The 22,957-nt window shown below is 35.8% G+C and overlaps 1 protein-coding gene and 1 long non-coding RNA gene across 6 annotated transcripts in view; both read right to left on the bottom strand.

The window, feature by feature from the left end:
* Positions 1 to 5,653: 5,653 nt before the first annotated feature.
* Positions 5,654 to 8,308, bottom strand: LOC141380018 (uncharacterized). Its single transcript, XR_012397256.1, has 2 exons — positions 6,650 to 8,308; positions 5,654 to 6,592 (listed from the first exon to the last, which is right to left on the bottom strand). It is a non-coding gene; the product is annotated as an uncharacterized lncRNA (long non-coding RNA).
* Positions 8,309 to 8,744: 436 nt separating this feature from the next.
* The window catches only part of stim1b (stromal interaction molecule 1b), an 87,136-nt gene continuing 72,923 nt past the window's right edge, over positions 8,745 to 22,957 (bottom strand). Inside the window, exons 11-14 of one of the 5 annotated variants that reach the window (XM_005161288.6) lie at positions 19,817 to 20,052; positions 19,551 to 19,631; positions 13,359 to 13,422; positions 8,745 to 9,768 (exon numbers count right to left, since the gene is read on the bottom strand). In XM_005161288.6, coding sequence (XP_005161345.2) covers positions 9,360 to 9,768; positions 13,359 to 13,422; positions 19,551 to 19,631; positions 19,817 to 20,052 — 790 coding nt within the window. In that variant the 3' untranslated portion in view covers positions 8,745 to 9,359. 5 annotated transcript variants of the gene reach the window in all.

Genomic DNA, 22,957 nt, shown 5'->3' on the forward strand with positions numbered 1-22,957 from the left:
CTCATTCTGAATATGTACCCTATATACATTTCTGGAAAGCGCTAAATATGTCCCAGGAGATGTTTTTTTTTCATAAATCCACCAGAGGCCACTGTGTATGCTTTTTAAGCAGCTGCTGTCGACTGACTGATCAACTGACCAACCTTCCTCCTTCCTTGACTCGCCCACCTAACTCCCTAAACCCAACCAACAATTTTCTAATAAAAATCCAGAAAAAGAAAAGCCCTCGCCTGATTTTTACCATGTTTTTTTTTTTTTTAGATTTTACAACATTCTCACCCTATTTACTTGTTTATTGTTTGGATTCTGTTTTTGTCTCTCGCTTTTTTGGAACTATTCTTTGCTGAAATCAAACCCTGTCGTCACGGTCAACTCCTCTCTGCAATTGTGGGAAAGACAAAAGTAAACAGTCAGCTGGTTAGTGTGAAAGGAACGGCATCATACCACGAAATGCAGCCGTACGTACTTCTAGCTACATAATTCGCGATTTCCAGAAATATATATATAGGGCTACATTTTCATAATAAGCCTGTGTTGGATAAAACAGAAACATGCCTATAGAGACTGATTGATGCGTCATAATATCGAAACAAACTTTTTTTATTAACTACATTTTGAAGGCTGTCGACCATCACCCCCCCCCCCCCCCCCCAAAAAAAAAGAGGGACGCAAAGTTTAATGGACACAATGCATGGTTCAGGATCGGTAAAGCTACACATCGATGAATTTGCTCTTCAGTGTTTTGACTCTCAGTAATAATTTTAAACCACTAAACTGAGCTAAACTGAACTGAACTTAAACACTAAAAACTGAACTACCCTGTTCCAGTTATTATGACCATTTATGTGAAGCTGCTTTGACACAATCTACATTGTAAAAGTGCTATACAAATAAAGCTGAATTGAATTGAATTGAACACAAAAGTAGAGAGCGCAATGTGTCATATTAGAGAATTAACTTTTAGCCCACTCGAGGCAAACAAATAAAACATTAATTAATTTAATAACTATTTCAAAAGGTTGTAAATGTATTAGAATAGCAGAGTATACTATAAAACTAACAATAATACAACAGAAACACAATATCGTCACCTTCAGATCTATTTTGTTTCAAGCTGATGAACAATAACAACACTGACTGCCAATCAGAATCTACCCTGTTCTAACCACCACAAACATGTTAAGTGACAGACGATAAAAAATAAATACAAATACAAAAATATTAACGTTTACACTTTGGTTCGGGTGCTAATATAGTTATTAATCTTGGTGTGAACGAGCCTTTTAAAAGCATAGTCCATCCAAATATGAAAATTCCCCCATTAATTCACCTTTCGCTTGCGCAAACCAATTTGAGTTTCTTTCTTCTGTTGAACACAAAGGCAAACTATTTTGAAAAATGTCATTTTTTCTTACTACAGAAGTCGAATGGGCCCAACGGCCAACATTCTTCAAAATATCTTCTTTTGTGTTCAATAGAAGAAACTTGTAATCGTTTAAAACCACACAAGGGAGAGAAAACAATGACCACTTTAATTTTTGGGTGGTGAACTAGCCCTTTAATCGTTAAATAAGCATTGTTAGACCTCTTTAGAATATATATATATATATATATATATATATATATATATATATAAAATCTTTTCAAAATGCCACACATCCAGCAAATAAAATGACAATGCTTTCATGATTGTTCTCAGCGAGGTCTGTTTACCCAGGGCCGATTCAGCATATTTGAGCGCTCAGCCAGATGTCCTCACGACAGAGCTGTGTTTATTCAGGGCACTATGGGAACGCTGGTAAACCAGGCCTCGCTGTAGACATGAGCTCTTCCTGCTATCTTGATTTAGACGCTTTCTTCATTTCATGCTCTATTGTACAGCAAACAAACCTTCAGTGGATGTTAAATACTGTACGCCAGAGGAGTGTGTAGGTAAAAGAGCAACGACTCTAGTGATCAGTGTTTAGAATAACTGTGTTGTTCAGATGAACTGTTCAGTAGTGTTGTGTGTTTGATGGTGTATTTCTATTAGCAGTGATGGCAAATCTACTTCCTGTGATGGTTTCAAAATGACACATTTATCACCAGCTTTATGATGTAAAATGAGGTTTCATAAAAACACCGCTGAGGAAGTTACAGACACAAATTCAGCTCTAAAAACCATCAAAGGCTTTTTTTTCACAAGATCATTTGATTTTTTTATTGTCTGTGGCTTTTTTTTTTTGTTTTATTTTAAAAACTAATTCGATTTACAGCCCAATTTCATTTGTGAGCATTAGTTTTCCTCATTAGGTAACATGAAAAATACACCTATTACAGTTTTTTTTTCAGTCGCTTTGGTGCATTTCTCAAATCAGAACTGAAACTCTTGCAAAACAGAAAGTGCATTTCTCAAAACAATATGTACAAATATCTAAACACCAAGGATTATCTGCAAAAGCCAGTCTCTTGCTCAAAAAACTTAGTTCATCTTTGAAAACTACATTTCTGTCAATGAATGTCAGCGCCATCAGAATTAAAAGTCGTAGTGTCATTGTGTATAGATAAGACAGGCAAGTTACTTAGTCATGTTGTCAGTACTCTGGAGGGGTGTTCTGATATAAAATATGGATATAAATGATTATTTTTGGCTGTTTGTACTGTAATTTGTTGGAAGATCTTGTCATTGTGATACAGAAAGAAAAAGACAGCACTGCATAGCACAAAGAAAAACAAAACTAAGTGAAGTTTATTTATAAACAAATTTCGAGAGGATCACGTGCTTATGGTTGTTCACAGCTGTTCCGACTTTAGCTAATGACTAATTATCCTATCAGATGATAGTTACCTCACTATACATAACCAGACTTTTTCTCATCTCAATATCTCCAACTTGAAGAAACCCCCCCACCAAACCCTACTTTCCCTCCTTTCAAACGGGTGACACGGTCGCCAGCGATTAGCGCCTCACAGCAAGAATGCCCCTGCTTTAATTCCCTTCCAAACCAGGCGACATTTCTGTGCGGAGATTTGCTCATTCTCCCCATGCTCGTGTGGGTTTTCCCCGGGTCCTCCGTTTTCTTCCCACAGTTCAAAAACAAGCACCCTACACAATTAATCCAAAATATTTTAGCCAAGCTCTAAGTACACCTTCTAAGCATCCATTTCTGACACTTAGCTACAATAAGCAGGAGGGGGAGTCATAGAGATCTTCCTGAGCTTAAACTCCCCTCTCGCCCTGCAACGGAAGGGAGCCCAGGGCTCGAGGATCTTATGAGCTCATCGCTCTCTCCCGGGACAGCATGCCAAACAAGCTCTATTATCAATCATCAGCTAAGTGTGAACTCTTGAAAGCAAATGTGAGGATGGGAATCTCTTTTGTGATGCACCTTCATTAGGAAAAAAAGGCAAGATTCAACTGGGAGAAATGTACCAATTGTAGACAGATTTAGAAAAAAAAGTCTAATGGAAATGTATAGAAAAAGCGTTATGATAAAATATTATGACAACTTGTTCTGCTATTTTGCATGTGAAGATTTACGCCATGAACAAAGTATTAAATGTTATGAGGGGTGAGTCTATTAAACAGAGATTAAAATAATACAGTTCGATCAACATGACATCAGCAATTGATAATGTAGGGAATATCAGAGAATTGCACTTAATCATGTGCACGGATGTACAAAAGCATTTGCAACTTGTTCAAAAGAATGAGAGACTGCTTTTCTGATGTGCACAACTGACACAATGAGGTGAAGATTGAACAGGGAGTTTTGAGAATTTCAATTCTGATCTGAGAAATTAACCAAAGTGACAGAAAATCTGTCATTGAAGATACATTTTATAATGTATTATCTAATATTATTTATTGAAATCTATCTATATATTTATTTATAAACATAAAAAGAGTAATATTTAATGAAAAAATGTTTGCTCATTATATAATGCATCAACATTGTCAACTAATGGACCTTGCTTTAAAATATTAGTCAAAAAAATGTAAGTAAAAGCCTGGTCAGTTATTATTATAAATATTAAGAGGTCAATTATGAAATATTAAAATCTCAAAAACCTGAATTCATACAAATATGCTTATAAAATGGTTGATGCTTAATAAATGATTATTAATATTAAAGTAAGGTAATATATCAATGTTAAAAGTTTTTACTGTATATATTTTTATAGAAGCAGATTCTTGATACGTATATTTTTAAGTAGATTTGTTTTATGGGAACTGATTTTTAGGACTAAACATAATATATGTATAACGTTAACATAAGATATTTATACATTTCGTCCATAAGATTATAAATGCCTTTAATGCCAAATTTGCTCAATTCAGGGTTTATACACATTTTTACCACGAAAACTCCATGATTTTTTCAAGACTTACAAGTAAACTTTCATGGCCTAATGTTTTATGCAATGTCTACATATGCTTGGTAAAAAAAAAAACAATGCATGTTAACATTGATTATAGCATATCGTAAAACGCACAACAATCTATTTAGTTTCAGCTTATAATTATATCTATGTAAAATTGATTTAGATAATACTCACACCACACTAATAAGGTGAGGTGATGTAATTGGGCAAAAACAGAAAAGAAGTCAATAACAAATTTAAGTATACAGAGACAGCTGAAGTCAGAATTCTTAGATTCCCCCCCCCTATAAATTATTGTTTTTGTTTATTAATTATTTCCAAATGTTATTTAACAGAGCAAATACATTTTCACAGTTTGTCTGATAATATTTTGTTCTTCTGGAGAAAGTCAGATTTGTTTTATTTTGGTTAGAATATAAGCAGATTTTAATTTTTTTTTTTTACAAAATTTAAGGTCAGAATTATTAACCCCTTTAAGCAAATTGTTTTAGACTGTCTACAGAACAAACCATCATACAATAACTTGCCTAATTACCCTAACCTGCCTAGTTCACCTTATTAAGCCTTTAAATGTCACTTTAAGCTGTATAGAAGTGTCTTGAAGAATATCTAGTCAAATATTATTTACTGTCATCACGGCAAAGTTAAATAAATCAGTTATTAGAAATGAGTCATTAAAACTATTATGTTTAGAAATGTGTTGAAAAAGGCGGTTCATTCCGCTGTGGCGACCCCATATTAATAAAGTGACTAAGCTGAAAGAAAATTAATGAATGTGTGTTAAAGAAATCGTCTCTCCGTTAAACAGAAATTGGGTAAAAAATAAACAGGGTGGCTAATAATTCAGAGGGGCAAATAATTCTGACTTCAACTGTGTCTGTTTTCCATGACTTTTCCAAAACTTTGTGGGTTTTTCTGTTTTTCCAAAACTTTTCCATGTCAAAATTTCATTTTATTTTAAATTGTTTAACTTTTCCAGGTTTTCCATGGCCGTATGAACCGTCATTTTAATGCATCTACAGTAAAAGGATATCAAAATAGTTCTTAAAAAAACCTGACTGACCCCAAATTTTCATATTTGTTAAAATGTTAAAACATCATCAAAAATAAGATCAAAAATACTCATTTACTTTGGATTTTCATAGTGACTAGAGTATATGCACACTATTTGTTTTTCTAAGGATGTTAAAAATACAATTTAAAATGTAATTTTGAAAAAAGTTTTATTTTTAAACCGTAAAACAAGATACTCCCCAGCTTTAAACTTCCAAAACAACCTTCCTTTTATTTTAAATATTTTATTAGTTGTCGGGTGTGAAAGCAATTCAGAAAGAATAAAGCTAAAGGCAAGTAGACACAAGCCCACAGTGAGGAACAGACACACAAATATTAGTCTCAGCCACAGCTCTCCTCCATAACAACTGGCAACATTTACACTCCAATTTCAGCAGAAAGCAAGCAGCAGCGTGATATTTTCAGCCTCACGTTCATATCTCAGTACACAAAGATCCTGCCAATAACAAACCGTACGCTGTGTTTATGAGCAAACACTTTCTCTGGGCTGCGTTTGAAAAAGGAAATAAGTCAGAAGACGCAAATTGTATGTAAAACGGCAGGGGATGAAAGCATTTGCATGTGCTCCAGTGTTTGTTTTGAGCTCACGCTAACTACAGTTGAAAAACAATAGAAACACACACTAAAAATTGGACAATGCCGCCAGGTACGGAAGCCTGTTTGTGACAAAGGATTAAAGAAACAACTAAAGGTTCTTTGTAACTATATATCAGCAAATTCTGGATTTCCCTGTTGAAAAAAAACTGCTGAAACCATCCTAAACTGGTTGGCTTGTTTTAACTGGTCGACCAGCTTGGTTTTAGAAGGGTATTGGTCATTTCCAGGCTGTTTTAAAGCCTTTTCCAGACTGGTCTTAGCTGATCAGGCTGGAAAATGACCAGCTTAAACCAGCTTGACCAGCCTGGTTTAGGCTAGACATAGCTGGTTTTGTCTGGGCTCCTAGCATGGCTAGGGTGGTCAAGATGGTTTTAACTGGTCATGTTCCAGCCTGACCAGCTAAGAGCAGACTGGAAATGGCTGAAAACCAGCCTGGAAATGGCCAAAACCCCTCTAAAAACAGGATGGTCGACCAGCTAAAACCAGACTAGACTGGTTTAAGCTGTTTTTTCAGCAGGGATTTTCCTCAAAATATTTCAGTTTGTATCTCACAATTCTGACTCATCTCTAACCTCCCCCCCCCCCCCCCCCCCCCCCGCCCCCCCACACACACACAATTCACATTTGTGCCCCTGGATAAATACTTGCATAAACAGGTTTTACATTGCCATATGATTTGTTTTGATAGGACTATATATGGCAGCAACGCAGCTACTGGAAAATCTGGAATCTGAGGGTAAAAAAAAAAAAAAAAAGGGAGAAAATCCCATTTAAAGCTGTCTGAATGATGTTTTTAACTATGCATGTTTCTAATGTGAAATGAGGTTTTTGATATACAGTAGAAATGTGCAAAATATCTTAATTAAACATCATTTTCACTTATAATTGAATGATTTGGGCATAAAAGAAAAATAATTTCTATCATTGGCTATTCATAAAAATATAAGGCATTAACAATCTAGTTAAACTTTTGCAATTCTGACCTTGCAAGTTTACATCTCACAATTTTAATACTTAATCATTTAAAATGTATAAAATAATTCATTTTCTTGTCGGCTTAGTCCCTTTATTATTCCGGGGTCGCCAAAGCGGAATGAACCGCCAACTTATCCAGCAAGTTTTTACGCACCGGATGCCCTTCCAGCCGCAACCCATCTCTGGGAAACATCAACACACACATTAACACACACTCATACACTACGGACAATTTAGCCTACCCAGTTCACCTGTACCGCATGAAATGCCAACTGAGCCGAGGCTGGAACCAGTGACCCAGCGACCTTCTTGCTGTGAGGCGACAGCACTACTTACTGCGCCACTGCTTCGCCATTGTATGAAATAATAATTCTAATAATAAATCTAAGAGTTGTGAAAATCACAGAAAGAAAAGTCAGTATTCCAAGATAAAAGGGTTCTCATTATATTTCTTATTATATTTCTCATAATTAAGTCTTCTGTTTCAGTTATTGCAAAAAAAAAAAAAAAAAACTTTATATGGGTCAAAAATATTTGTATTTTATGAAAAAAAAATCATTAGAATATTAAGTTCATATTTCATAAAGTCATTTTGTATATCAACTACCATAAATATATCAAAACATAATTTTTGATTAGGTATATGCACTGAATGTAAGTTTGGACAACTTTACAGGCAATTTTGATGATTGATGACCCTCAGATTCCAGATTAGCTCATCTAGGCATGGGCACGATTCTGCCAGTACGATAACCTTGGATAAAAATATTATGGTTTCTCTGTATCACAGTATTGTGATTACCGCTCTAAAATAGGTTCTTTTTAAATGTCTGGGTAAAAAACATTTTTTTTCTCCATTGAACATTTATTTTAATAAAGATTTATAATTTTAAGAACCGTAGCTTTGATGTGAAGGGTCTTTTCTACTGTTGCCCTAAAACAAACTAAATAAAACAATCATTAAAAAAAAAAACACTTGCATATGCACTACCTGGAAAAAAGTCTTGTTGTCTATCCAACTTTTAAAAACAGCAAATAATAACTTGATTTTTTGGTATCAGAAGTGGCTGATATGAAAGGCAGAGGCCTCTGAATTACGCTTATTTTATCAGAATAAAAGATAATCATGCCTTGATTTTTTATTATTTAATTAGGACAGGGAAGTCTAACTTTGCTTAGACAAAAGTCTTGTCACTTAACAGAAATGATGTACAGTATAGAATATGCAGTGTCGTGTTGCAGTGGAAAAAGAATTAATATTGTGTATGATTACCATGAGCTTGGAGGACTGCATCCATACATCTCTGCAATGACTTAAATCACTTAGTAATAAAGTCATCTGGAATGGCAAAGAAAGCGTTCTTGCAGGACTCCCAGAGTTCATCAAGATTCTTTGGATTCATCGTCAATGCCTCCCCCACCTTATCCCAGACATGCTCAATAATGGTCATATCTGGTGACTGGGCTGGCCAATCATGGAGCACCTTGACCTACTTTTCTTTCAGGAACATTGATGTGGAGGCTGAAAAATGAGGAGCGCTATCCTGCTGAAGAACTTGCCCTCTCCTGTGGTTTGTAATATAATGGCTGTTGATGTTACCATCCACTCTGCAGATCTCTCACGCACCTCCATACTGAATGTAACCCCAAACCATGATTTTACCTGCACCAAACTTGACTGATCTCTGTGAGAATCTTGGGTCCATGCGGTTTCCATTAAGTCTTCTGCAGTATTTGTGATGATTGGGATTGACCTTCTGCCTTCTTTTCAAATGATCAACTAGAAGTTAAGTTATTATTTGTTGCGCTTACAACTGGCATCGACAACAAGACCTGTCAGGTAGTGTACTGGTAAAACGGTATAACATCAAATTTTGGAGGTACTTCTTGTAACTGCGGTAAACCTTTAAAGTGGTCATCGTCCTATGCCTAGTCGTATCCTAAATCATACATCAATGGAAAGCTCATTCTTCCAGCTTTCAGAAGATGCATACATCTCAATATCCAAAAACAGAGCCCTATGACCAGGGTCGCATATTATTTGACAGAAACAAAAATTGAAATATGAAATATAAACTTACAGCTCAGAGTAAAAAAATCTGAATCATGTGAGAAAATTGATTTCCATGACAGAAACAAGCTTCCATAAGCTGGCGTCCTTATTTTCTGAAGTAAATAAATAAACATACAGTGATATCATACCTGTTCCCAACAAATGCCTGTTTCTGCTGCCGTTGGTCGACACAAATACACCAAGAAAAAAATAATAAACCTAAAAACAATCCACATAAATTACACCTTCCTACCAAACCCTTCTCCAAATGTAGCACACGACTGGTCCTTTCTGTTTATTTCTTAGGCCTTCTGAAGATTTTAGGAAAGCCGTGTTTCTTGCGTCCTGAGCCGGAGCCCTCAGTGTCTTCTCCAGTGGAGCCATTGTCCTCATCCACTAGGCTCCTCCTGCTGGCGATCTGGGACACGCGGATGCCAGCTCGAGACAGGGTGTCCTGCTCAGAGGTGAAGTTGAGGGAGTGCAGGGAGTCGCCGGAGATCAGGCTGGAGGGCTGCGAGTTGATCTCTCCCAGACTGGCGCACTTCTCCATGCCGAAGCTCTTCTTCTGAAGCAGAGGGCTGTCAGTGGAGGAGCCGCCGTTGGATCGGGACGGTTTATTGTAGAGGGGAGTTAAGGAGCAGCGATGGCCGTCTCCGTACTGAGACATGGAGAGAGACGAGTCGGATTCGGAGCGGTTCAGATCCCTGGACAGAGGAGAAGAGAGCGTGTCAGAATCTGATTGTGAGCTGGTGTCAGTAGTCAGCATGAAAGGACAGACGCAATGCATTTTACTGCCATATAGACCCTGGCCCATGAAGATTTCCTGCTTGTTGTCAAATTATTTCATAACTAACAAGAGGCAATTCAATCATAACTTAATGATAAAACAGCTATCCTAACATTATTTATCAATCTGTGGCTCTTTTTGGATTCAAGAAAGCTCTAGAAATGAAAAATGTAAAACAGGAAATATGCTGGGACCATTGTTTTTGTTTACATCCCTCAAAACAGTCTATAGAAAGAGTGAAAGACAAGACGCCTCATTTATAAAACACTTGGCAAAAAATTTTCTAAATTGCTTCTATTTTGTAAGTGCGATTCAGAATCAAAGTTGTGTATACGGTGCTCTTTTTTGACATTTACAAATAGCAAATGATCTTGAAATTGGGAGTAGCTAGCAGTTGTCAGATCTCCGGCTTGTACACCCCCTAAGTCAGGGATCACCAAACTTGTTCCTGGAGGGCCGGTGTCCCACAGATTTTTAGCTCCAACCCTAATCAAACACACTTGAACAAGCTAATTAAGGTCTTACTAGATATTCTTGAAACATCCAGGCAGGTGTGTTAAGGTAAGTTAGAGCTAAACCCTGCTGGGACACCGGCCCTCCAGGAACGAGATTGGTGACCCCTGCCCTAAGTAATATCCAACGCAATCTCACGGCAATTCGTAACTTTTTGATTTAGTGGCTCATTCATATGAATTGATATGATCTAATTCGAACAATTCGTGCTCATCACCCAATGACGGTAGGGGTTAGGGGTGGGGTTGGGTGCCACGCCTCCTTTTTAAAATCGTACATTTTCGTTCGACTGAACTTGTATGAATTCGTACGAATTAGCCACTAAACTGACAAAATGTTAAATATGTTTCCTTGTGAGATCCGGCTGGTAATATCATTATCATATAAAAGAGCACATGTCAATATCCAAGTTTATGCTTGAGAATGACGAGCACAAAGAAAAAAAGTTGGAAATTGAGGTTCTGCTAGTAGAGGTAGAAATTTGACTGTGTAAGAATCACAAGTTTCAGTCATCTCATTAAAAATGAGCCATCCGACTTGTAAAATCACTTGCTATGACAACTAATAAAAAGTTTAGTCTCATAAAATTCTTGTAAAACTTAAAAAATTGACTGATTGTTTATTAAAAAATGAAAAAAAAGATGATTTATTAATTATTATTTACTTTGATTTGGCATGTCTTTGTTTACTAATGCTGCTCAAATCTGCCATTAATATACTGACACAATAATATATTTTGAAAGAACATAACTGATATAAATGACAAATGCAAAGTTTAAGATTAAAGTTAAATATCTGTATATGGAAAATATATCATAAAATATCATAATATATGGAAAATTTGATTGTTGTTTAATCTCTTCAAGATTTGCTCAAGATTATCTGTCACAAAAGTCTGCGTGTGTGAAAGTGGCTTATGATATCTGAGTGACACAAAAATGACACTTTTCCTACAGAAAGTCAGGTCCCTTCAGAAAGGCATTAATATAAGTCATTCATGGTCAAATGAATTTCCCTCAGTCAGTCCTCAAGTTTAAAGCTCTTGCTGACTTCCAACATATTTTCATCTTGGTTGCTAAATTAGTTCAACTCTGGACAGAATTTGCCATAAGTGTTCAGAATCACTGTAATAAAATAGGCTTTTATTGATTAAAGTGGCAAAAAATTATTAATTATATGGGGGGGGGGGGGGGGTATATGCGCTATATGACTTTGTTGACACCTCATTAATATTTGGTGACCCCTAGTGGGGGTTGTGAACTCCAGGTTGAATCACTGCCATAAATTTAAGGCAGAATTTGATGATGTTTGTGGTGGATTTTGGGAAACTACTAACCTCCAAGTACTTGAAGTACATTTTATAAAGACAAGAAGTCAAGTTTACCTTTAAAAAATATCTCAGCATATTCCATTGACTTGTTTAAAGGGCACCTATTTTACCATTTTTTTAATATTTAAGATACGTTTTTTGTGTCTCCAAAATGAGTCAATAAAGTTTCAGCTCAAAACACTCATCAGTTGAGTGTTCATCACCTTATTTATTAGACCTTTCAGATGTTTGTTATATCAGCTCTGAACATTTTGCGCTGTTTTTGTGGCCTGCGCCTGTGATGCTAGTCCTCCCCACCCATCGTTCCCACATAGAAAATAAGCTGAAAAGGTTCAGTTTTTTAGAAAAAAATACCCCTTTCAATAGGCCGGCTACAGGCCTGATAGTGTAATGCTAATATAAAAAATGTATTAACTGATCAAGAGAGTTTAATAAAGATTCCTGTTTATTTAACCATAGTAAAAAAGAAACACGTCTCATATACAGTATAGGTATTAATAAAGGATGGAGCACAGGCTGTAGTTTTCTGACAAATTGTTTCAACCGTAATTAGACATGCTACTCTGAGAGATCAGGATCAGGCAGGATCATATACTTTTACATGTAGCTGTTTTCAGGGCATATTATTTACAGACCATATCAGCCTGCTATAACGATAGACTTCGCATTAAATCAGGGAAAAACACGAGCATTAATGATGGACTCATTCAGCAGCAAACTTGAGATTGTGAAACACTTTAAAAAAAAAAAAAGCTCCTTATGCCGTTATCCTCGCTTGTGTGTCACACACCTCACACACCTTATTCTTGCAATTCACCTGCAGTTTAGGTGCTGCTACAGCTGAACCAAGCTACAGTCTCCCACATAACAGCAGGGAAAGGCACAGCCAATCAGTGTTCATATGTGTTTGTGGGCGGTGCCACTCGAGTAGAGAACGTGATTGAACCATTTCAGCATGTCTAGGTTAATATTGACAGCTCCATTTATTTGTGTAAATAAAATAATTGGTGGTGAGATTTCAATAGTTGATGGATATTGGTGGGAACGCATATCCTCCATCCATGCTAAATCTACACCCCTGAACCTCCCAAAATGACAGCAGCAGATTTTCCAAATATACAATCCATCACATCACCACACACTGTTTGAAATAGTTTGTTTGAAAAAAAGTCTACTATTATCCAAAAACCAAAATTAAGTATCTTAATTAATTTATTTTTTTTGGTACTTAAAAAATTGTGCTCATATTTAGATATTTAGAGGTGCCAATATTAGTGGAGGACACTGTATATTTGTCAAATACTTGAAAATGAAAGTGCGACTTTGTTAGCAAACATTTATATTTGCGTTATTAACTCACACACACATGCCTTCATTAGTCAGTGTTTGTGTGTGTGTGTGTGTGGTACCCGCTGCTGTCTGGTTTGTGCAGACTGTGTGCTGAAGCCTCCATTGAAGAGCAGAAAGAGGAGCGATACTGAAGCGCAGAGAAGCGAGAGCACAGAGAAGAGGAGGACGAGGACAGCAGGACGGAGGGATGAGACAGAGAGGAAGACAGAGAAGCCACAGGGACAAACTCCACATGGCCGATGGAGTGACTGCGTGTCTGCCGCACACAGGGCCGTCCGGGGGCCTGCAGGGGCCCACAGTCGTCCTCTACCAACCTCTGAGAGCTCAGGTTCAGCAGCGCCTCTCCGTGTCGCGGACGCAGAGACATCAGACTGGGGGCTGAGGAGACACACAGAGAGTGGATATTAATGTGATTCAAGTTTCAAAAATAATACAGTTTATCATCTCCAAAACAAGGGTAAATTCACATTGGTTATATTTACTGTAAGTCAGAATTATTAGCCCCCCTTTAATTTTTTTTTCTTTTTTTAAAATATTTTCCAAATGATGTTTAACAGAGCAAGGAAATTTTCACAGTATGTCTGATCATTTTTTTTGTTTTTCTGGAGAAAGTCTAATTTATTTTATTTCAGCTAGAATAAAAGCAGGTTTTAATTTCTAAAAAAAACATTAAGGTCAAAATTAATAGCCCAGCTATTTTTTTCAATAGTCTATAGAACAAACCATCATTATACAATAACTTGCCTAATTACCCTAACCTGCCTAGTTCACCAAGTTAAGCCTTTAAATGACAATTTAAACTGTATAGAAGTGTCTTGAAGAATATCTAGTCAAATATTATTTACTGTCATCGTAGCAAAGAGAAAATAAATCTATTATTAGAAATGAGTTATTAAAAACTATTATGTTTGGAAATGTGTTGAAAAAAATCTGCTCTCCGTTAAACAGAATCTAGGGGAAAAAATAAACAGGGGGGCTAATAATTCTGACTTCAACTGTATATTTACATATCACACAATATTAATGCCATCAAGTTTATGTCACTGCTTGTTATTAATATTGCTACTACAATATTATGATGATTGTTATAACTAAAAGTATTGAACAAAAATATATTTTGAAGTATATTAGCTGTTATGGTATATACTTTAATAATAGTAAATGATAAATCATTTTATATAACATTCACTATTATTATTATTAATATTGTGACCTTCATAACAGCTATTGAGCAATTAGCTTAATTGTAGGTCATTTTAAGAATATTATTTTACAATAATGTATATATATATTAATAAATAATACAAATAATGGCATGTCACTCCACTGTGGTAACCCCTGAAAAGGGAATAAGCCAAAGGAAAGTGAGCAAATGAGTGAATAAAATCAATGTATATATAATATTTTATATATAATAATCATATAATAAATGTTTATAAATGTATATACAGAGAGAGAGAGAGATTATAAAATACTGATTTAGAACATTAAATTGACAAAATAATTAAGCAAAAACTGCTTATATAAATCATATATTATTTATAAATAATTATGTATTATAAATATTAATGTAGTGTTTTAAAATATAAACTATTATATTATTATTATTTTAAAAATAGCAATTTTAACAATAATTCTGCAAGAAATGCCACTGTTTCCAAGTCCAATTAGACCTAAACAATAACTAATGCTAATTTGATCTTTACATAAATATTTCTGTGTGTGTTTGTTTTTTACTGTTTTTATGCGTTATTAAAAATTGAGCCTGGAAGCTGTTGTGAAACACTTGAGTTTTTAAAAGCTCAGCCTAAATGTGTTTCATAAACACAGCTCATAAGCAGCTGTTGGTACAGTTGAATTATTATTAGCCCCCCTGTTTGTTTTTTCCCCCCAATTTCTGTTTATCGAAGAGCAGATTTTTTTCAGCACATTTCTAAACATAATAGTTTTAATAACTTATCTCTAAAAACTGATTTACTTTATCTTTGCCCTGGTGGCAGTAAATAATATTTGACTAGATATTTTTCAAGACACTTCTATACAGCTTAAAGTGACGTTTAAAGGCTTAACTAGGTTAATTAGGTTAACTAGGCATGTTAGGATAATTAGGCAAGTTATTGTATAACAATGTTTTGTTCTGTAGACTACCGGAAAAAAAAAAGATATAGCTTAAAGGGGCTGATAATTGACTTTAAAAATTTTTTTTAAATTAAACACTGCTTTTATTCAGGCCAAAATAATACAAATAAGACTTTCTCCAGAAGAACAAATATGATCAGGCATACTGTGAAAATGTCCTTGCTCTGTTAAACATCATTTGGGAAATATTTAAAAAATAAAACAAAATTCAAAGAGGGGCTAATAATTCTGCCTTCACTGTATAATGATCTTCATAAAAATGGAGGCTTGGAACAGGAAACAGTAATATTTACAGCACGACTTAACATGAGAAAGCTATGAGTTATCTAAAAGGAGTTATTCAGTGCTGTTATGTTGATAGAGACATGCTGCATGTGCACAAAACATTCACAGCACAAACACACACAGTTTAGAGGAGCATGCATGATGCTGATAAAAGCACATTAACAGTGGTTCATGAAGGAAAACAGAGCTGGGGAGGAAACACAGATGATGATGATGATGATGATGATGATGTGGCACAGGAAATAAACACACACACATATACACACAACTGTGAAAGCATTGCAGTGCAAAGAGCACTCGTGTCCACAAACACTGCACACACAAACACCATTTGCAGCCTGCATGAAAACACTGCGGTGATGAAGCTCTTCATTTGTTGTGTGAAACGTGAAAACAAAGATAATGACTGAACATTATCCAGCTTATTACACGGCTGCTTGGTAAATGAATCAATAAATGGACATTAAATATTGATGTTTACAAGGAAATGGGAAATTTGATACGCATGAAATTAGTACAGCAAGTAGGACTGTAATTGACTGATCTGTGTCGGTTATTCATATAGATGCTGAAGTTTGAGCTGATTGAGTTAGTGGATTTGTAAAAGGGTTTGATCATGTTATTCAAAATCTGTAATACACTCTTAAGAATGATGGGCTGAAATATGGACAATTAAAAAAAAAAGCATTATTTAAATGTATGTAAATAAATTAACCCAACATTTGTTCATATTTGACCCAACACCAGGGCAGTTAGGACGATTAAGAATTTTTTAAGAGTGTATTTTAGATCATCTTCAATGATGATATTCTGAATCGAGTCTAAAGAGCATGCTTGCTTGACACTTGAGAACCAATGGAGTTTATTCTTGCATGTCACATGGCAAGTGTGATCGTCTACAAGAACCAACGGGGTTGTTTTCATGTGCCAGGTTGGTTTGGTTGAGCTTCTAACTATGTTTATGTGAATAAAAGCCTAAAATACATTGGTTGAACACAGGGGTGGGAAAACTTGGTCCTGGAGGGCCGGCGTCCTGCACAGTTTAGCTAAAATTTTAATCAAACACACCTGCTTATAGATTTCTAGTGGTCCTGAAGACATTAATTAGCATGTTCAGGTGTGTTTGATAAGTGTTGGAGCTAAACTATGCAGGACAAAGGCCCTCCAGGACCCAGTTTGCCCACCACTGGTTTAACATTTAAAGAGAGTATCTTCAGAATTATTGGATTAAACCACTTTATTTATTTTCATCGTTTATGGATGAACAAGATTTTAGTGGAGGGAAATCTCTTTAATTTCATTCAGAATATTTTCATTAGTGTTCCAAAGGTTGATGAAAGGCTTGAAATGAACAGATTTTTTTTTTTTTTTTGGAGTGAACAAAAAACCCTTTATCTTTAACCTTGTTAAAATATATATATTAAAAAAAGAGTTTTTGAAATGAGCGAGGTTAGTGGTTTGCATAAAAAAAACAGCTTTTATGTAAGGTTAAAGCCACCAAGAGTATGAAATTTAGTAGTTTCAGTTTTTATTCTAAATTTAGGGGGGAACTGTTAATTGTAGTGTGAACGATTTGTAAAAATGTTAGTTGAAAGTCAATCACATAAAGCATTTACGTGCAAATTGTTGCAATTGTCAAATTGGTATATCCCAAAGAGCCATGAAATAAATTAAAATGTAGGCTTTGCACTCTGAGCTTAACACTGGGTCAGCATCTGGTTAGCAATGTGCTAATGTTAGCACTAACAAAGCTAACAACATGTGCTAAAGGCACAAATAGTGAATTACCAACCTAGAAATCCAGCAATTTAGAACAAAAAAAGTTAAAAACAACCCAGGGTTAATAACTACAGTGTGAAAAACCCATATAACAAAACAAAATGAAGCTTTAGGTTAGCTGGTTGACCAATCCTGCTCCCAAAGGGTCAACTTCCTGCAGAATTTAACTTATACCTTGTCTGATGTCTTTGATTAGCTAATTCTGGTTTGTTTAGTTAGGGCTTGAGCTAAATTCTGCAGGATGGTGGTCTTCAGGAACAATTCTGGACAGCCTTGATACAGAGCATTACTTAGCAGAAATATATTCAATATAAAAGTGTGGCCACATTAGTCAAATTTCAGCAAATTTTAGTGGGAATAAAAACCCCTACTTGTCCATTAAAACTAGCATAGAAATGCACTGTGCGGAGCATCTCTCACAGAGCATATTTGAGCATGTTAGGTTGTCATCAGTGCAGGCATGGAATCAGTGCTTTCTCTGAGGGGTCATTTAAACAGCACCACATAGTATTTTAGTCATATATTTACATAACAACCATGTTTTCAAGACCTGAAATGCTTAACATTTGTGTACAGGTGTGGTTGACAAACTAAAACAACAATAGCAAACTACATGTGCATAGATAGAAGGTGTTTCTTTACAAAGTGTAATCGCCTGGCATACATGATACATGATTTACACACGCATTCTTAACTCAATTAAGCCATGCATGCATAAAGGTATGTGAACACTGACTCGTTTTCTTCAAACGCAATTAAGTCCAGCACGAGAAGTATCAATCTGCTTTTTGACAGAATATTTAAAAGCATATGTGATATGTGACAGGAACATGTAGGAGTTTCCAAATAAACCACTTCTATGGTGCATTGTGAAGCAGATAAGAATGATTCGGCATCAGTTTAGTAACAGATCACAACTGATTATGATGTACTGATGGCAGGGGTGGACTGGGACAAAAATTCACCCCTGGCACTGTAGCCACACCAGCCTACATTACCATACCGACACAGCCCCACCCACAGACACGCACATTCACTATTAAGTGTACAGATGGTGAAATAATATGACATTCTTGCGAGATTTTGATTATGTTTGGGTAACCTCGGATTGGGTCGGCCCATCTTGAAACCAGGCGGCAGTTGCCGATTGGGCCAAATGCTTAACATTTATTAGTATTATTATTTTTATTATCATCATCATAATATCACATCTAGCGAGAGATAAAAGCTGTCTGCACTTAAAAACAATACATATTTAAAAAAAAAAAAAAAAACTGACCGGCCCACATTTAAAAATTGGTCCGGCCCTTCTTGCATTTGCCAGAATTGCCAGATGGCCAGTCTGCCCCTGACTGATGGTTTCTAATGTTATTTGTCATCATAGCAAATTAAAGGAGGCGAGACGTGTGCATGAGTAGCCTATGACTATTGAGGCATGACGCATGTGTGAGTAATTAAAAATGCTTCAACTTTTTAAAGCCTACATTTTGGCACATTTTGGTGCTTGTAAGTTTGCTGGGACATGCATGTTTAGTTCATATGTCTGAAGAAAAAAAACTAAAACTGAATGTTGAGGATTCAGTGTATCGTTGATGCATCATGATGCACTGTGATATCAAATTGAAAAAATGACGCATGAACAAAACTGCCGACAGTTTGCCATTTGTAGCTTCATTTGCGCTCTTCAGAAACCTATGGGTGACATCACGGATACTACGTCCATATTTTTTACAGTCTATGGATTCACACAATTCCTTCATGTTGTCAAACCACAAACCTATGAAGTTAATGTTTTTATAAATTTAAGTGGATTAAACATAAAACAATTAAGTTGTCTCAAAGAAATCTTAAGAATTGTGTTGTTTCAATAATTTTTTTGAGTATTACAACCCTAGAAACGTCTCATTACTATGGATTTAGAAGTCTTTCTTGGCTCAAAATATGATAAAAAATGTTCTCATCTTGACACTACCACTAGTTGATGAAGTATTGTTAATGCAAGGTCACCGGTTTGCATGTAATCAGCATATTAGTGTGCATGTAAACATGTAAGCGAAACTTTTTTAAAAATGTGTGTTAATCAGATTTATAATGCTCAACATTTCAGCTAAACTAGAGTTTTATAAAACAGATGACAATAATAGCAGCACTGATTTCACATCTGCACTTCTAACGAAGATTTAATTGTGTTTGTTTAAGAGCTGGATACACAAACCGCATCCAGCATCTCTTAAAATGGCCAGCGAGAGCGACACAGAAGGGTTTGCTTATTGTTAGCATTGGCTGAGAGAATGAATGCCAACCGGAATGTTTCCACAAGGATTGGCTCTCGGAAGTCACAGGCCAAAGGTCACTCACTCGCCGATCCATCTGCCAGGCGGCATCTGCGGACATCAGCCAATCATATTACACCACAAAAAAGGCAAAGCTCAAAGCAAAGCTTTGTTCCCATGTATCCAGGGTCAGAAAAACTGGCCTTCAGATCATTTTCAAACGGTATGGAAAGGAAGCATGACACGCATGAATATCATAAGACATTGTACCAGGTTTGTGTGCTTGATAAACTCACACTGCAGGGTTCCAGGGGAGAGTATGTCTTCATCCATGTCATCCAGGTCATCAGATAGCAGGAGATGTTGAGGTGATGAGGGGCGGATGCCTAGAAAAGCAGGGTCCACATTGAGGGCAGCGGCCAGAGATGACATGCCTGGGTTGTTGACAATATTAAAGTTCGTCAGAGACTCAATTTGCTGCCATCGATGGAGCTTTTCTCTAAGAGCTGCCGTCACTTCTCCCAGAGCCTTTCTGCAGATGTGAGAGAGAAGAAAGGTTTGGTTTAGATGCTGTGAGTTAGTGCTGTGACCGTCATTAATATTGAGAAGTACAGCCCCCCTTTTATTAATTAGGAATGGCCGAATGATCCCACGTGATATTTATTAATGCTGCCCTGTTTGTTTGGAACACCAACACTGCCCCGGATTCCATCAAGCTGTATTAATGTCCTTTTTAAAGTATACAAGTAATAGAAATGACAAATTGTCACCTTAGAATTATAAGGTTTTACCTGACCTTTTTGTCAAAATTAAGAGATTGATATATTCTTATTAAATGGCAACTTATTTACATTATGGGATGCTTTTTAAAAGTTGTTTACATTTTAAAGCTCAATATCTCAAAATCATTCAGTTAGCAGATACAACCTTATAATTCCAAGGTGACGAAATTTCAAATAACAGTTTTTTTTATTCTCTTTTTTTTTAAATTCTTTTTATTCTTTAATACACAAAAGTTTTTCAAGAGTTCACACTTAGATATCACTTTATGCTACTAGCAATGTCCCGGAGAAACCCAGAGCTTGGAGATAATTAAACCCAGTGCTCCCAATCCGTCTTTTAGCATGTAAGGAGGTCCGAGATAAGGTAAGTCTCGAAAGCTCCTTTTAGTAAAGAAAAAAAAGGAGGTGACGGGGTGGAAGTAGGAATTATTCCAAAACGAAGATAAAAGAGTAGGGTAAAATCGATCTATTTATAGTAGGCTTGGATCATTACTGTTTGGATTATTACTGATTACGAATGAGAGACCTGAGATTGATCCTATCATGTGGTTCTCTCGAAATTAGTTTAAAACCTTCACTTACGCTCGCTTGAGGTGGTTTTATAAATGTGAATAACGGGAGATGGTAACAGATTTGATGTAGTGAATATTACACCCACACAACCAATCAGCTGTCTCCTAGTTTACATTCAGATTTTTGTTTCTTTGTTTGCGAAGTTTGAAAAGATTTGCCTCACGTCAAGATGGAAACCCAGCTAGTAATGTTTGTGTTGCACATCTCACAATTCAATATTATTGTCCATTCATTTCCATTGTGAGTCTTTGGTCTTATTTTTGTCTTTTGGATTCAAATCTAAAGAAGGCAAATTAATATTGAATGGTCTTCAAGTCTTCAACACAAGTACAGTCAAAGTCTCTTTAAGGCAAGTCATTTCACTCAGCAGCCATCTTTGAAACACTAGTTTGCTCAGGCATTCTGTTTGAACATGGAAACATCAAAGATTAAACTCTGTATTAGGGATCACTAATAAAATTAAACAACAACTGTCTCTTTAGTTTCATTTATAAATGTTCAAATCATACAAAATACAAAACTCTTGTCTGGTCCGAGACCCTCCCCTGGAAAATTGTCAGTCTATAGCAGGGGTGCCCAAACTTTTCCATATTATGGGCTAAAAGCCAACCTTGGTTGAGGGCTGTGGGCCGAATATATACCAAACTGAATTTATAGTATATACCAAACTGTATTGCATTAAATTTGCCATGGGGAATTACCAAGTTTAATTGCTCATATTTAAAAATAATTAGAAAATGTAAAAAACTAGAAAAACCAAAACAATCCCATTTATAATAGAATGCTGTTCAATGCTGAATGTATTAGTCGAGCTATTCCTTCCTTTGCTCGCCGATGTCTTTTGTATTCACATTTTTATAGTCTGATACATTTACAACATTTAAATTCAGTTGGCTTTTTGTAGTTCAGCAATAAAACAATGAAATAATCACACACATCTCTTTAACAATACCTCTGTCAAAGGAATTCCCACAACCACCTTCCCGTCATTTTCCCTCTTTGTTCAGATGGGATGGTGGGCCAAGGTTAGCCATAGGCCAACTTTGGCCCGCGAGCCCTACATTAGGCATCTCTGATCTATAGCAATCAATAGTTGGCTCCTGCACTAGAAGGTGGAGTTGCATTTGTCATATCCACTTGTTTTTTTTATTTTATTATTTTTTTATTTGCTTGTTTATTTTACAGGGACAATACACTTGACATTGTTATACAAAGATAACCGATGTTGTGTACATAGGGCATATAGCATAAAGCTAATTTGCAGCCCTCGTCCCTGGTTAGGCTTTACATTATAAAAAAAAAAAATAATAATAAAATAAATAATAATAATAATAATAATAATAAAGAAAACCGGCAAGAATAAAACACAATACAGCAAACATGTACAATATTTACAGAGCCATAAACATAAGATGCAAGTCCATATGGATAAAGAGAAATGTAAATGGGACCAACCTGAAAGAGTAATGCTTAATGTTCACATTGCTGTAAAGATTTCAACCATTCTTTCAGCTTTACAGAAAAAACTGGGTTAAGTCGTTAGAACGTTGTTAATTCGTTGTTAAGAATTGTTAAGTCGTGAAGTATCGGTGACGTATGGAATCTTATTTTGGGGTCCAAGCCACTACTTTTTTGAATTGAGAAAATATTCTTTTATGGCCACTGTTTAGCCCTATCACACATTAAAGTGAATTCATATAAAATCATATGGTGCATACGAAACCACCTACTACTCATTAGGTATCGCATTCGAGTTTAAACGTATTACTCAGCCGTTACAAAAGTACGTTTTATACACTATAAATGTGAAAAGTATGAACGGAATTTGGATGTACTACATCCGACCTATTGTCATACTCACTTGAGTTGCGTCGTTTTACTCCCATTCATAAATTCTCTTGAGGGCATTATGGACTTCAGTATCTCGCCGGAAGTAGTTAAGTCATCCGGGTACTTCTCGCATACTGACTTTTGTATTCTTTGAATTCGGACATACTACTCGGCTCACATCCTGATTTTAGCGTACTATATAGTATGGAAGTATAAGGTTTCGAAGGCAGCCATAGTGTACACAACAGTCTT

Source organism: Danio rerio, chromosome 21 (assembly GCF_049306965.1).
Source record: "Danio rerio strain Tuebingen ecotype United States chromosome 21, GRCz12tu, whole genome shotgun sequence".
Classification (NCBI taxonomy): Eukaryota; Metazoa; Chordata; class Actinopteri; order Cypriniformes; family Danionidae; genus Danio; species Danio rerio.